At 38.5% G+C, this 14493-nt stretch overlaps 1 protein-coding gene across 2 annotated transcripts in view; it reads left to right on the top strand.

Moving 5' to 3' along the window:
- The window catches only part of arhgef4 (Rho guanine nucleotide exchange factor (GEF) 4), a 134843-nt gene extending 121178 nt beyond the window's left edge, over positions 1-13665 (top strand). For both annotated transcript variants that reach the window (XM_053412363.1, XM_053412364.1), the window contains 9 exons: positions 2043-2222; positions 2883-3083; positions 4440-4619; positions 5552-5784; positions 7258-7387; positions 7482-7613; positions 9328-9571; positions 12027-12104; positions 12191-13665. In XM_053412363.1, coding sequence (XP_053268338.1) covers positions 2043-2222; positions 2883-3083; positions 4440-4619; positions 5552-5784; positions 7258-7387; positions 7482-7613; positions 9328-9571; positions 12027-12104; positions 12191-12348 — 1536 coding nt within the window. In that variant the 3' untranslated portion in view covers positions 12349-13665. The remainder of the gene's footprint in view (positions 1-2042; positions 2223-2882; positions 3084-4439; positions 4620-5551; positions 5785-7257; positions 7388-7481; positions 7614-9327; positions 9572-12026; positions 12105-12190) is intronic.
- Positions 13666-14493: the final 828 nt, after the last annotated feature.

Here is a 14493-nt window from a genome sequence, read left to right on the forward strand (position 1 = left end):
ATGTGCAGCCTCAGGAGGTATTTGATGATTCAAATCTTTTTTTATCACAAACATCAAAACAATACTTAGCAGTCTTATGAATATCAGTCCTACTGTTATCTCCTTGAAGGGGTCATTTTTGGGAACTTTCTACTTCACAGAGATACTGAGCAACCAGTTTCCCCTCTATTAAAATCCCTCTCTATGTATCTGATTAGTATTGGAGAACAGTGAATTAAAAGTGTAACAAGAAGAAGTCACTTTAAATTTCCAGAAATAAATACACAAATAATCAATGCACGTTTCTCTGTAGCTCTACAGGAGGGATGAATAGCATTCTTTTCATATTCCCTCATTTTGTGTTTAGATGAATGTGGTTTAGAACACTGTCCAACACATCAGTCCAAAAGCTTTTAATGTTTCATCATAGGTTGAAGGTGATCACTAATAGCAATACACTTTCTTGTAAAGATATTTAGAGCTTTTCCTCTTGCTTTACACGAAAGAAAAATCAGCAGGGCCTGCTCACTGTTTTTATACCTGCCAATGAGTGGAAGCATATGTATTTGATGTGTTTTCCTCACAATAACCAGGTTTTTCTTTGAATTAATTAATTAATTTTGTAAAAAAAAAATGCAATAATCATTTAAAATCTAGATTTGGAAAACAATCTGAATGAGGAAAACAATTTGTAAACTGAATGTCACATTAAATTCTTAACATATGTTAGATGAATCTGGCATCCAGACTGGCAGGACAGAGCATAAATAATGGGATTTTCGTATATCGTTCTGGATGATGGAAACAGGTTGCCATTGAGGCTGTGTTTCTGAAGCTTTATGACCATGAGCATAGGTTGTTTATTTTTACAGGCATAATTTTAGGTCCCTCATGTGTGTTTATTGTATGTGTGCACAGAAAAGGCTTGTGTGTGTGTGTGTGTGTGTGTGTGTGTTTGCCTGTTAACCAGCTACTGTTGTAATGTATGATACATAAAGACAATAGTCTGGCCTGTACGTAGTGGTTTGCTATCTCAACATTTAATGAAAGGATATAGTGTGAATCTAGAGAGAAAGAGAGGCAAGATGGTGTGGGTGTGTTGCTTAGCAACAGCCACATCATCTGTTTTCTTTGTCGCCATGATGGATCAGTAGAGCAGAGAGACAGATCACTTAGAGAAAAAGGAGGCCAGACTTTCTGCTCTGTCCCTGAAAGAGACCCAGTTGGAGAGGGGAAAGATGCAGGGCTGATGTGGTCCAGCAAGATCTGGGTTGCCTCTGCAGGAGTAAGAAGCTGAGCAGCATAATGGATGGCCTCTGTGGAGCCTGGGACCATGTTGACGCAGTAAAACTGGTGGTTCATATGAGTCGGTGTGAAATATGACCACTGCAGTGTCTTTATCGGTATCACAGACTCCACCTCCTTCTGGTCTCCCCCTGTTCTCACTCCTCTTCCTTTATCTCATGCATTTTAACTTCCCTCTACTTTATCTCCATCTAAATCCTAAATAAATTCCTAGTCAGCCTATGTTAGGTTAATGGCACATACAGTCATACATCATAGTGCCACAGAGTGACCTTTGTGTGCTAAATGTCTGCTTGTTCCTCTCGGTGTTCCAACACCCATTATCATATCACAAAAGTGCCAATCGTGCCTGAAATCTTTGAATACTTAATTTTGTGTGTTTTATTTCCAAACATTATTTCCAAAGTAAAATTGTATTTTATGCATAACTATATTATTTAATGTTTCAGCCAAGTGTTGGATGTAGGATCAGCTCGTAAACAACCCTCTAACCTCAATTATCCGAGTCAAACACTGCTCAGCTTGTGAGAAAGGATGGCAGAAGATAACTGGTTCAACTTAAAAAGTTTGAAGAATTAGTTGTACTGAAATTATGACATTTATAGTGGCTGCTAGTTGACCCTTGACTTTCACTGGATGACTAACAGTGCCCTGTGGCAAGTCCTTACTATATCATGTCATTTAGTTCCATATGTTGGAACTAGAAATAAATTAACACAATCCTGACCTGTGTCCTCTCTGTTCTGCTTCCTCTGCAGCTGATCAGTGATGGCAGTGTGGTGTATGCTGAGGCACTCTGGGACCATGTCACCATGGACGACCAGGAGCTTGGCTTCAAGGCCGGTGATGTCATCGAAGTAGTGGATGCCACTAACAAGGAGTGGTGGTGGGGCCGCATCATGGACAGCGAGGGCTGGTTTCCTGCAAGCTTTGTGCGGGTAAGAAATTCTGTCCTTGCTGCTGGAAGACACACGGCATTCAAACGCTCTGTTTGATTAATGACTGCAGCTGCTGCAGTAGTGGCAGATTGAGTAATATGAAGCCTCAACCTGTAATCTGTATTCCTATAATATGCTACATTAGACCTATGTTGGTTTTTTTGTTTTGTATTTTTTGATCTTCTTATTTTTGAGGAATTTCTGACCATCCTCACATATTACTGTATATGCCACTATATATTATATATATTGTATATTTCACATCATATCTGTACAGGAGAATGTTGCCTGTCTTATTCGACAGACACTCCCTTCTCTCTCTAAGCAGTACCAAAGTTCAGGTTATAGATCAAGGAACAACCAACAGTACATTGTAGTGTCTATGCTTAGCGACTTTCATATCTAACTCAGATGCTCCAGTCAGAGAGGCACCAAATTCAGCTCCCACCAACTTTCGCTCTTTTGTGTATTTCACCAGTGGCAAGATGTAAGCACACAATGTGATTTAGGAATGCATACTTTAGACTTAAAATGGAAGAACATGAAGTGTTGTGTACACCCATGCGATTTTCTTAGGAGAGAATGGAAAATAAAAGATGTGTTCAGTAAATGTTTAGGGCAGATAAGAATTCTTGTTAAAGTCTCATGTGTTCTCCTCAGTTGCGTGTGAATCAGGACGAGCCGATGGAGGAGTATCTGGCCCACCTGGAGGAGGTGCACACCGGTGAGAAGGACCAGGCGGCTCTGGGCCTGTTATTGGGACCTGGTTTACCCTGCAAAGAGCAGATGAGGACCAACGTTATCAATGAGATAATGAGCACAGAGAGAGACTACATCAAGCACCTGAAAGACATCTGTGAGGTCTGCATTACATCAAGTGGAAATATGATGCGGAAGATTTGTTGTCCTTTAGAGTCTTGTTAATACATCTGCTCCACCAAACATTGCTTTACCTTGAACATAGAAAACACTCGTCTGATTAACTGACCAGTCTTAGTTCAAGTCCAACCTTTTTCACAGCTCAAAATTATTAGATAAAATGCTTCATTATTAATTATCTAACTGGTGAATCGTACCTAACCAATAATTTGAGTCTCATATGAGCTCATGTGATGTTTTCAGGAGAAGGAGGAGATCGAACCTTAAAGGATGCAACAATAAAATCCTCAAAATACTTTGTTAATGTAAAGATTCAAAAGATGCAGGAGGATATCCTGTACTGATTTGGTTTAGATTAAATTACCAAGTCAAACATTAAAAATATAAATGATAACATACAAACATACAAAACATTCGATTTTTAGTCTTATTCCAATTCTTGATCGTATAGAATCGAAAGTAGCAGAGGCCAGTGTTGTATTACACTTTGTCAGGCCCATGTGAGCAGCAGGAGCTCTGCGGTAAAGTGGTCATAAAGATGCTCGAAGTGGTTGATGGTTCTTATAACAATTGAGTTTTTACAGTGCAGCTCTGTCTTCATAGTAAACAGCAGTGAGGCTTGCACACACAAGCTCCTGAGTTCAAAACACAACACGACCTTGACTAACTTGTACTTTGAGATCTGTTTTTGGTGTTTTTAGATCTTTGAACTATGAACATTTTGAGTTGTGATGACTGTCAGAGATGTGACAGTCTTCAGCTTCTTCCATCACATAAGTTAGCTCTTCCGCCCCAAACCCTGGTTTTATTGGTCACACTCCACAGAGCTTAGTAGATAGTGTTATCTAAAAAACATCCTGAAAAGCTAACAGGGGTTTTGGCAAAAAACTGTAGAAGAATATAGGCCTAATAATGACCTAGTTTTTTAACACAAACTTTGCCCGGGCATTCTGAGGTTATGTAAATAATACAGTTGCCAGTATGTAATGCCACGTTGTGTATTACTTCTTACACAGGTATAGCTGAAAATGTAACTGACCTCATTTAACACAATGCAATTAAACAACCTGAACCATTGACCAGATCATTTCACAAATATTGTGTCAAGGCTGTGGTTCGATTGGCTCACTCTGCTTATGTTTGTGCAAGGATAAATATACACATTCTCCTGTCTTAAGCAAATTTATTTACATGGAAATGAAGGCCATCAACAAAACACATAACTTTGCAAACTTTGAGTAACATAGACAATCTTAACGAAAAATCTGCAATCTATGTAGATGGCTTTTGAACACTGGAGTGAGCAGCTTATAAGAATCCTGTTTCTGTTTTTTTCAGGGTCACATCAAACAGTGCCGTAAGAGAACAGACATGTTCAATGAGGAGCAGCTTCGAACCATCTTTGGCAATATTGAAGAGATCTACCGATTCCAGAGGAAGTTCTTGAAAGGCCTGGAGAAGAAGTTCAACAAGGAGCAGCCGCACCTCAGCGAGATTGGCTGCTGCTTCCTTGAACATGTAAGCTCAGTCACAAAACAGCTTGAAAGCAGAGACCCTGCGAAATTAAATTAAATTAAATTTCAACAGTAGTAATAGGAATTGTGCTATCAGAGGGTATGAGAGAAGTAACACACAACTGTTGGTTTAAAACCTTTCTTGCTGGAACAAGATTATCTTTTGAGCTCAAGACAATATCAATATTAACTCAGTTGTCTACTTATTAGAAACACATAGCTTATATAGTCTAATACAACCTGCAATAAATCCCTCGTGAAGATGGTAATGTTCCATTTTCCATTTTTGTGTTGATTCATTTTGGAGGATACAGTATGTGGTTCTGTTGAACTAGTTGTTCAATGCAGTGCAGTTGCACAGCATTACAGAATTCATCCTCCACACACGGTTGAATCAACAACTCTTAAACAAAGTTACAACAATCTGAACATTATAATCCTTATTGAGGATTAGTGTAGGCTTATATTCAACTACATTGGTCCTAATAAAGTAACAACTGAGTGAAAGATGCGATCAATTTCCATGTAAATATATAGTTCACTGAAAAATGAAAACATCATTATCTACTCACCACTAAGCCGATGGAGGGGTGGGTGAAGTGTTTGAATCCACAAAACACCTCAAGAGTCTCAGGGGTAAACAGTGTTGCTGAATCAAAAACCAATACAGTTTAAAAAACATAAAATACCTACATACTGCTTGTGTGCTCTTCATAAGTGTCCATAAGCCCGAACATTCAAATTTGACTTGAATCACCATCATTTACATCGTGTTTTAGGCCTAAAAGTCTTCTACCGGAAGAAGTGATGCTAGCAGATGTAGCATGTACCTTTGGGCCAGACCTTGTGTGCAGTGATATTGAGTGAGTTCGAATTTTTCGACGAACCTTCCCTTTAAACTGTCTGTCTGTTCTGTGTTTTGTTTTCCGTGTGTAGCAAACAGATTTCCAGATCTATTCGGAGTATTGTAACAACCACCCCAATGCCTGTATCCAGCTCTGTAGGTTGATGAAAGTCAACAAGTACGTATTCTTCTTTGAAGCCTGTCGACTACTCCAGAAGATGATCGACATTTCCTTGGATGGCTTCCTGCTTACCCCGGTTCAGAAGATCTGCAAGTACCCACTCCAGCTGGCCGAGCTGCTCAAATACACCAACCCACAGCACAGGTGCCTGCAAAATCTCTCTCTGACATTCACTGGCACACAGGTGCAGATGTCACCTTTTCTTTTTGATAAGAGAGGGCCAGTGATCAACATAAGAGATACAGATACAGAAACAAAGAGTTTGAGGGTAAACGTTTATTATGCCTGTTATTATTCATGTGGCCGGATGTCTGTCCAATATGGAAGGACATTTCCGCCACATTGATGAAGAAAAAAATAATTAGTATCTCATAATTATGACTTAGCATCTCATTATTATGAGATAGTATCTCATTATTATGACTTAGTATCTCATAATTATGAGATAGTATCTCATTATTATGACTTATTATCTCATAATTATGAGATAGTATCTCATTATTATGACTTAGAGATACTAATTCATAATAATGAGATACTATCTCATAATAATGAGATGCTAAGTCATAATTATGAGATACATATCCTGGAATACATTAGTTTGACGGGGAAAAAAAGGATGTCTTAAGACAAACTCCAGAGGCAAATTTCATCCAGTTTTCAACTTATATCTCACTTTCTTTTTCAGAACACAAGAAAGGTGAAAAACACTTTGAAAGCAACATGAAGTTAGATTTGTTTGTCTTCAGTTAATATTTTTTATGAAATATATCGATAATCTTTGAACTACAAAGAAATAATAAACCTTTCTTATTGATATGTACTACTGGCATCTATTGCACTTCTGTCATGGGAGAAGATCCCTCAGATGTGACTTTCTCTAAGGTTTATAGATATTTTTCCACCTGTCACTCTTGATAAGGGGTTAAGGACAGAGGATGTTGCACCTTGTTAAGCCCTATGAGACAAATTGTGATTTCTGAATAACATTTGATTGATTGGTCTCTGAAATTCTAACTTTTATACATTTGATCATGTTTTCAAGACATAAGACATTGTGTATACCCAATCATTTCTTTTTACCTGAAAATGTATGTTGTCCCAATAACATCAAATGTTATTTGATTCTGGCTTGGAGGATAAGGGTTAGGGTTAGCGTCTGCTTCAAGGACTGCTGTGTTCTGTAATAAATATCAATCTTTAACAACTTTCTCTTTTTCTATGTGTGTAGTGCACATGTATTATGTATCATTTGGTAAATTCCAAGAAATATATTTGGTAAATAAATTATCTTGTGGATTTCAAGTTCATGTTGTAGTTGGTTGAGATTTTTCTAGATTAAGCATGGGTTAAAAGCCCAGCTAAAACATATTTTATTATTATTATTATTATTTTGATCTAAAAATATAATTTTCCTGAAACAGCCAGTCACTGTAGTTCCATTGGATTAATCCACAATGAGTGAACATTTTGTGTTAAAAAATGTTCTAAACTTAGATATACTTCAGGTTTTGGAAACACAACTCATCCTTGATCTTCGATTTTGTGTTGAATTTTTCAACTATAACAGATATACAGAATACAACTTTAAACGTCATGTCACTCTATGATCTTTAGAGACTACCAAGATGTGGAGGCAGCCTTGAACGCCATGAAGAACGTGGCAAGGCTGATCAATGAGAGGAAGCGGCGCCTTGAGAATATTGACAAGATCGCCCATTGGCAGAGCTCCATAGAGGACTGGGAGGTGTGGCACGAAGCATCTGTGTTGCCTTGTTCAGAAATGGTCTCTCGCTGATTTTACTAACAGTGTATTTGTTTGTGTTTGTGGACTCATGCAGGGTGAAGACATCCTCAGTAGGAGCTCTGATCTCATCTTTTCAGGGGAGTTGACCAAGCTGTCTCAGCCTCAGGTCAAGAGTCAACAGAGAATGTTTTTCCTTTTTGACCATCAGATGGTGTACTGCAAAAAGGTGCCTCAACATTTGAAACAGTATTTTACTAGATGTTTTACTTTCCGTTTAGAATACTAGAAAGTTCTCAGCCTGTTTGTCACCTTACATTGTTTTGCACTGCTTACCATTTACCATTTGCACTGCTGTCTTGGCCTCAGTATTGCTTCCAGGGATTAATGCCTGCAAAGGGGGTCGGGGGAGATGTGCTACTTTTGCATTAGTCTAACATGTATCAACTAACTTGGTTATGAGAGGACAGTGAGTCCACTGGGACAATTCCCTGTTAGCTTATGCAGACATGTAGAACCGCTGTGTATTCACGCAGCTCAGTTCCTGCAGGTGACTTTTACAGTCAGCGAAAGGCATTTTCAAAACGAGCACTGAACTCGTCTGGCCGATGATAGAAAATCCAGGAAATGGATGGCCCTATTAAACAGCTGACTTACTGTTATATTTCCATTGAATGATTTCTCTGGTCTGTCTCACTTTACCCCAGCTAATGGGTAAAGTGAGACAGACCAGAGAAATCAAGGGGGTAAAGTGATCCACTTACTTTTTCCACTTTAGAACTACCATAACAACACATGTTGTATTAGTTAAATCCTGACAGCTAGATTGACAACCAAAACTAATATTGGACTAGTAACAGAATCATGGGGATTGGTCAATTAAGCACACTTATGATTATTATGATTCATGTGATCTCTTGCACACCCTAGCTTACCTGCACATTGTTTCTCTGTCCATTTGGCAGGGACAGGGATATTGTTTTTCTCTGCGTATTCAAATGCAAGTTCACGGCACTTAACTGGAGCAAGGCCATGGAACTGGTCAGCTAGTTGTTTCAAGTGTTTGGCAAGCTCCTCCTCCATCTCATCTGTGAATATTCTCTTTGCCTCAGCTACTGCACCCCAGGCTACTGATTTTACTTCCCCTTTCTCATTTTTCTTTATGAATCTTTTGAGGCTTGCCTTGTCAATATTTCTATCCCTTCCAGCTTTTCTTAAGGACTTCTTTCCTTCTTTTGACCTCAGCGGCTGCACTCTCCATCTCTGCGAGGCGTGTTTGGCCCCAGGTTGTCTTCCTGGTGTAGTTTCTTGGCATGATGACTTTTCTACAATGTTTATGACATAAAAAATAAAACATATGTAATGTAATATTACACTAAAATATGTTTAAGACTAAACTTAACTTGTGCTTCATGTCTCACTTTACCCCACAGCATTTGTCTCACAATACCCCACAGCCAACATTTTAGAAAAAACAACATCTCTTAGCAATTCAGGCTAATCTTCAGCTAGCATCAATCACATGGTTTTATATGTTGGAAGTTCATCAACATGTATGATATAAGTGTTTCTACCTGAATCAATTTGTTTTGACACAACAGTTGATTAAGTTCAAAGCAAGAAAATTTACTTTTACATGCAAAAAACATATTTTTGTGAAAAAACATAATTACCACAGCACCAGGACCAACTTCTCCTTCATGGCAAGGGGGGAATGGGAGGGGCTTGAAAACATAATGGTCACATGACCACAAATGTGTACCGTTGCCTAGATACAGGGGGTGTCTCACATTACCCGATGTCTCACATTACCCCGCTCTCCCCTATTAATAGTTGATTGTTTAATTGTTTGGGATGGTGTGGCTGTGAAGGTTGAGGAGGTTGGCGGTTTGATCCAAATCTCCCCCAGGCCCTGGATGAATTTGCCATTCTTATCATTGCAGGACCTCCTACGGCGGGACATGCTGTACTACAAGGGTCGGATGGACATGGACAACATGGAGGTGATGGATGTGGAGGACGGCAAGGAGAAAGACTTTAACATCAGTGTGAAGAACGCCCTGAAGCTGCGATCAGTGGCTGGTGATGAGGTCCACCTCCTCTGTGCCAAGAAGCCTGAACAGAAACAACGCTGGCTCCGAGCCTTTGCCGATGAGAGGAGGCAGATTCAGCATGACCGTGATACAGGTCAGATATATGCACCGTTTAAAACTTTAGTGATCCTTCAAGCATCATGAACCAATTATCAGAATACACTATAAAAGTTCTGAAATCAAACCTGTGATCTTCTGGTTAAGTGCCATTGTCTCAAACCTCTCGCTTGCTTCTGTGCAAACCACAGAGCTGTTCCCATAATAAACTAAACCTGCGTTAATACTGTATTATCCTCAATGGGCTTCATGTCAGGAGCTGCCAGCAGTAAATATATTTATATAGGCTGATCAAGTGCTATCAATATGAGCAATTTTTTTTTCTGATTAACTTATGCAGCCCTTCTAAACCCAGAGCTCGGCCTTTGTGTATTATAGGACATTTGTAGAAAGGCATTTGTCACATCTGGGCGTCCTCTAACCAGAAGGTTGGCGGTTTGATCCCACTACTCCCTTGTCCACATGCTGGTTCAAGATACTGAACCCCAAATTGTCCCCTTTCATAGAGATTGTGCCACACATAGATGAACTGCATGCATGTGTGTGTGTTAATGTAAAACTGTACTGTAAAGCACTTTGAGTGGTCATCAGCACTAGAAAAACATAAATACAGACCAGTTACCATTTACATACCAGCTTGTGGGATGCACCATCTCCTCACAGTCTTGAAGAGTTACTCGGTACATATGGAACATGTAACAGAGACAGATAGCATTGATACGATGGATAATGCTCTGTTTCGCTGTAACATTGGTCTCTGAGTAAATATACAACTTTTCAAAAACTTAGGCTGCTGGGAGACATGTGTTGATCAAACTATTACCTGGTTTCACACCAACACAGGTGTTTGTTCTGTCCCATACATGTGGAGTATATACTGTACTGGGGAGATAGTCTCTATGATACTGATTCAAAGACAAGACAAGCAGAGTGTTTGAGATTCCACCTCAGCTCCCTCTATGAAACCACCAGAGTTCTGCCCTGTGTTGTCGGTCTGTAGGTACGGTTAAAGATTTGGAAATTAGAGATTATTTTCCTTGTCTTAGACTTGTGATGAGTCCTTTACATTTCCATCCTTTAAGTTGACTAAGGTTGTCTTATTACCGGATTCATCATCAAACAGGCTGATTATACTACTCCTTTAGCCTACAGCAGACTTTCAGAGGTTAATGTAGCAATTCTTTTTGGATGGTCAAAGATTTACTGCACATGCGTTTTGGATACCGATAGATTCGTTTCATTTTAGTGAGTGTTTGCAAGGTGCACCTCACACTTTACTGTATGTTCAAGAGAGGATTGTGGGTGTATATTGATCAGAGAAATGTTGACAGTAAATCACTGGATTTATGGAGTTATGTTGAACCAGATTCAGGAAACAGGTGACTATATCATAACAACATGACAAACCTGTGAGTTGCGTGCCTTAAGGCGATCTTGCGTCTCTACACGGCTACATAGCTTCATAAATCCCAAGTCTTACTTTATTTTACCTGGATGAGTGAGTCACTTTGAGTGCCACATTTTAAACATCTATCTAATGTGCTGATGTGATTCTATTTTGTCTCTACTAAAGTATGTTCTCATCATTAATTTATACTGAACTGAATATATATGTTAACTAGAGGCCATTTTACATATATGAGTTGTAAACATTCCTTCTATTTATCATTTGCATTCACCATTCCAAGATCCAGAGAACTATTCCATGTATTGGTAATATTGGGTAGTAATTCTTCATTGCTCTCAGCTTTGGTTAAAATGTTATGTATAGCACGTATTAAATGTCCTTTTTGTCTCTTTTATTGAGAATTGTCCTTAGATCAGTTGAAACTTTTTCCATGGTAAAGGTTTTTGTTTTTCTGTTTTCGTTTAGTTTGCATTACTTGAAAAATGTATTGTCTTTTAGTTTTTATTCATTAGTTTAAAAAATGATAGTGCCATGTTATGGTAATTGGTAACTGACCATTGCTGTAGCTTAATCAAATCTCCCAGTATAGGGCATGAAAAGTTAGAGATTTGCATGTGCCTCCTATTTTCTGTTTCTTGAACATTTAATTCATATTTATATATAATCATAAATATTATTTTTAATATCATACATACATACAAGGTACCTTGGTTGACTGTATATTTTGTTTGTCTTTCATGCATCTAACTGCCACTTTATCTTTATTTAATTTCTACAGTCTTTTCAATGACTCCTATTGCATTACTAATAAAGCACATATAAAAGTAATTTATCTCACCTATGTCGCTCATCCACCACCAGTATCCTGCTGTTCTTGAACATTTGCAGGGAAACAGTAAACAATACTAGAATCCCTTTTTTTCCGCACATTATAATTATCAGACAAATATTGACACAGATGCTACATGTCCAGCCAGTTTCATGTTAAAGAAAAACAAGAGTAGCAGTTATCAATCATGTTTTTCCCAAGAAAGAATATTTTGAGAAAGATCAATAGTTACAGTGTTTCTTTTTCTGTTTGCAGGCTTCTCTCTCACAGAGGTCCAGAAGAAACAGGCCATGTTGAATGCCTGTAAAAGCCATCCAGCTGGGAAACCCAAAGGTAGGAACCCAGGGGCTCAGAGAGCTTTATCAGCTGATCATATTTCACTTATGCATTTAATAAATCATTCAATTTTCTGTTCACAGCGGTGACCAGACCCTACTATGACTTCCTTCTGCGACAGAAACACCCCTCCCTCCCCACAGCTTTGCCCCAGCAGCAAGTTTTCATGTTGGCTGAGCCCAAGCGCAAAGCCTCCACCTTTTGGCACAACATCGGGAGATTGACACCCTTCAAGAAGTAAAAAAAAAGATGACAGAAACAGAAAGCTGTGGAGACAAGACAAAGAAGAGGAGAAAGAGAAGAGCTCTTTTCTCGTGCCTGAACAGACCCTTTTTAATTCCTCCCCCTTCCTTTCCTATCGGTATCATTGCCCTAATTGATATAATGATTTAAGGTATAGATAAGGATGATTATGATGATGGGGAGATTATTTTTGAAAGCACTTTATAGGTTGGTTAACTATCAAACTTGAGAATTGTCTCCTGGAGACACTGAGTCAAACAGGGAGCATGGACTCTTGCTTAACTTGCTACTATACCTTCAGTCACGCGCAAACTGGTACTAATACTACGACTGTACTGCTGCAAGCGAGCGTGGGACTTCTGACTGTGCTGCCTATGTAAAGACATTGCCTGTCGACAAATCCAACTATTTCATTTCCACTGTTCTTATGTTTTATGATTTGACAGATGCCAACAGTTCGCAGTGCCAGATTATTTGTTTTGTATTTGTTTGTTCTATGTCTGCTTATGAAAAAAAGGGGAAATGAGGAGGGCGATAACGATTCTTGTGCTTTTCTCTGTGCAAATATATAGTTTCAGGATCATTTCAGCTGGGTTTTGACGTGTTTTGTGATCTCCATCCACCAGGATATCTTTCTGTATTACCCTGGTGCATTTGTGGTATTTCGCAAACAATTTATTAAAAAACAACATAAATGCAGCCCAAAGAAGATTGAACTCATCTCAGATAAGGAGCTTTTTTATTGAAAAAAACAGCAGCAAGCCACACTTTCCAGCAACAGACATTCCTCGAGTGTGATCCTCGACTCTTCCTTATACCTACCATGTCAATGAAAGTAAACAACCTATTCTTTCTTTATTTTTTAAGTGCCATTTGAAGTGTGCCATGGATGACTTACAATGACATGCATGGATGTGATGAAAAATACTGTGAAGATTATTTTTTGTATCTTTGAAGAATCCAGCTCTATTTAACCAGATTCAGGAAACTGATGACTTTATTGTACTACTAGGCTGACAGCATCTCTCTCTCTCTCTCTCTCTCTCTCTCTCTCTCTCTCTCTCTCACACACGAACACACACACTTACACACACACACATACACACACAAACAAACAAACAGTTATTTATCTACCTGTACTTCTGATATCCAGTATCCCTGCTCTGTGTATCTGGTCTCCGGTATAATCTATTTTCCAATCAATGCAGCCCAGTGATATGTAAATGCATTCAGTGAAATTTACTCCTCTCACCTTTATGTTCAAATGTTTTAGCTTCTGACAATATGGAATATTAAACATTCCTAAGCTGACAAATATGGCTGTGAACTGAAGTGATTATTTATTCTTGGTATTCTTTTTTTGGTAATTGTTTATGGTAATGGCACAAAGAACGATGATTGTGACACCAATAAAGCTTGTCTACAGAATAAACCTATTTCATCAAGATGCCTGGGGTTTGCTCAAGGCAATTCAAGCCTCCGACCTCCTGAAAGGGGTAAAAATCACACCAAACTATAGTTTCGCTATTTTTGGATACAGCATTTATTTTCTTGAACATAGGGGTTTTAACTAGTCATGTGTAGTCTGTGTGTGAGTGTAGGTCAAGGTATGGGGGTCTTTTGGTTTAAATATATTATTAACAAGCCAAATTTGTCTTATGATACGGGCCATGCAAATATTTTATCAAATTATTATATTAAATGAAAAGTTCGGATTTCAGAGTGGATATGAGTATTTGATATAAAGCATTATCATCAATGTTATTAGTTATCACAATTTATTTATGTTATTTGCAGTGGCTAAGTGTTGAGCTTTCATGGGCAAGAGGCAGGGAAATAAATATTAATCATACACCCAAATGGGCTGCTAAATGTCCTCCCAATAATTGTATATATCAAAGAGGTTTGCTTTTCACACCTTTGTCCTAAAACATTCACAGTAAATATTGAGTAAAAATATTACATGTTCTTTTGTACTGTCGGTCAAATCAGTTAACTTTGATTTACTGTAAATTTGCAAAGAAAACAATACTTCATAGCCTGTTTCAGTTTTAGTCGAACGACTGCGGGATAAGATCAGAACGGGCTGTTTTTTGTGACAAACCCATTTCTTTGCCCATGATGTGGAGCAGACTGGAGATCT

This window comes from Pleuronectes platessa, chromosome 20, assembly GCF_947347685.1.
Source record: "Pleuronectes platessa chromosome 20, fPlePla1.1, whole genome shotgun sequence".
NCBI classification, from domain to species: Eukaryota; Metazoa; Chordata; class Actinopteri; order Pleuronectiformes; family Pleuronectidae; genus Pleuronectes; species Pleuronectes platessa.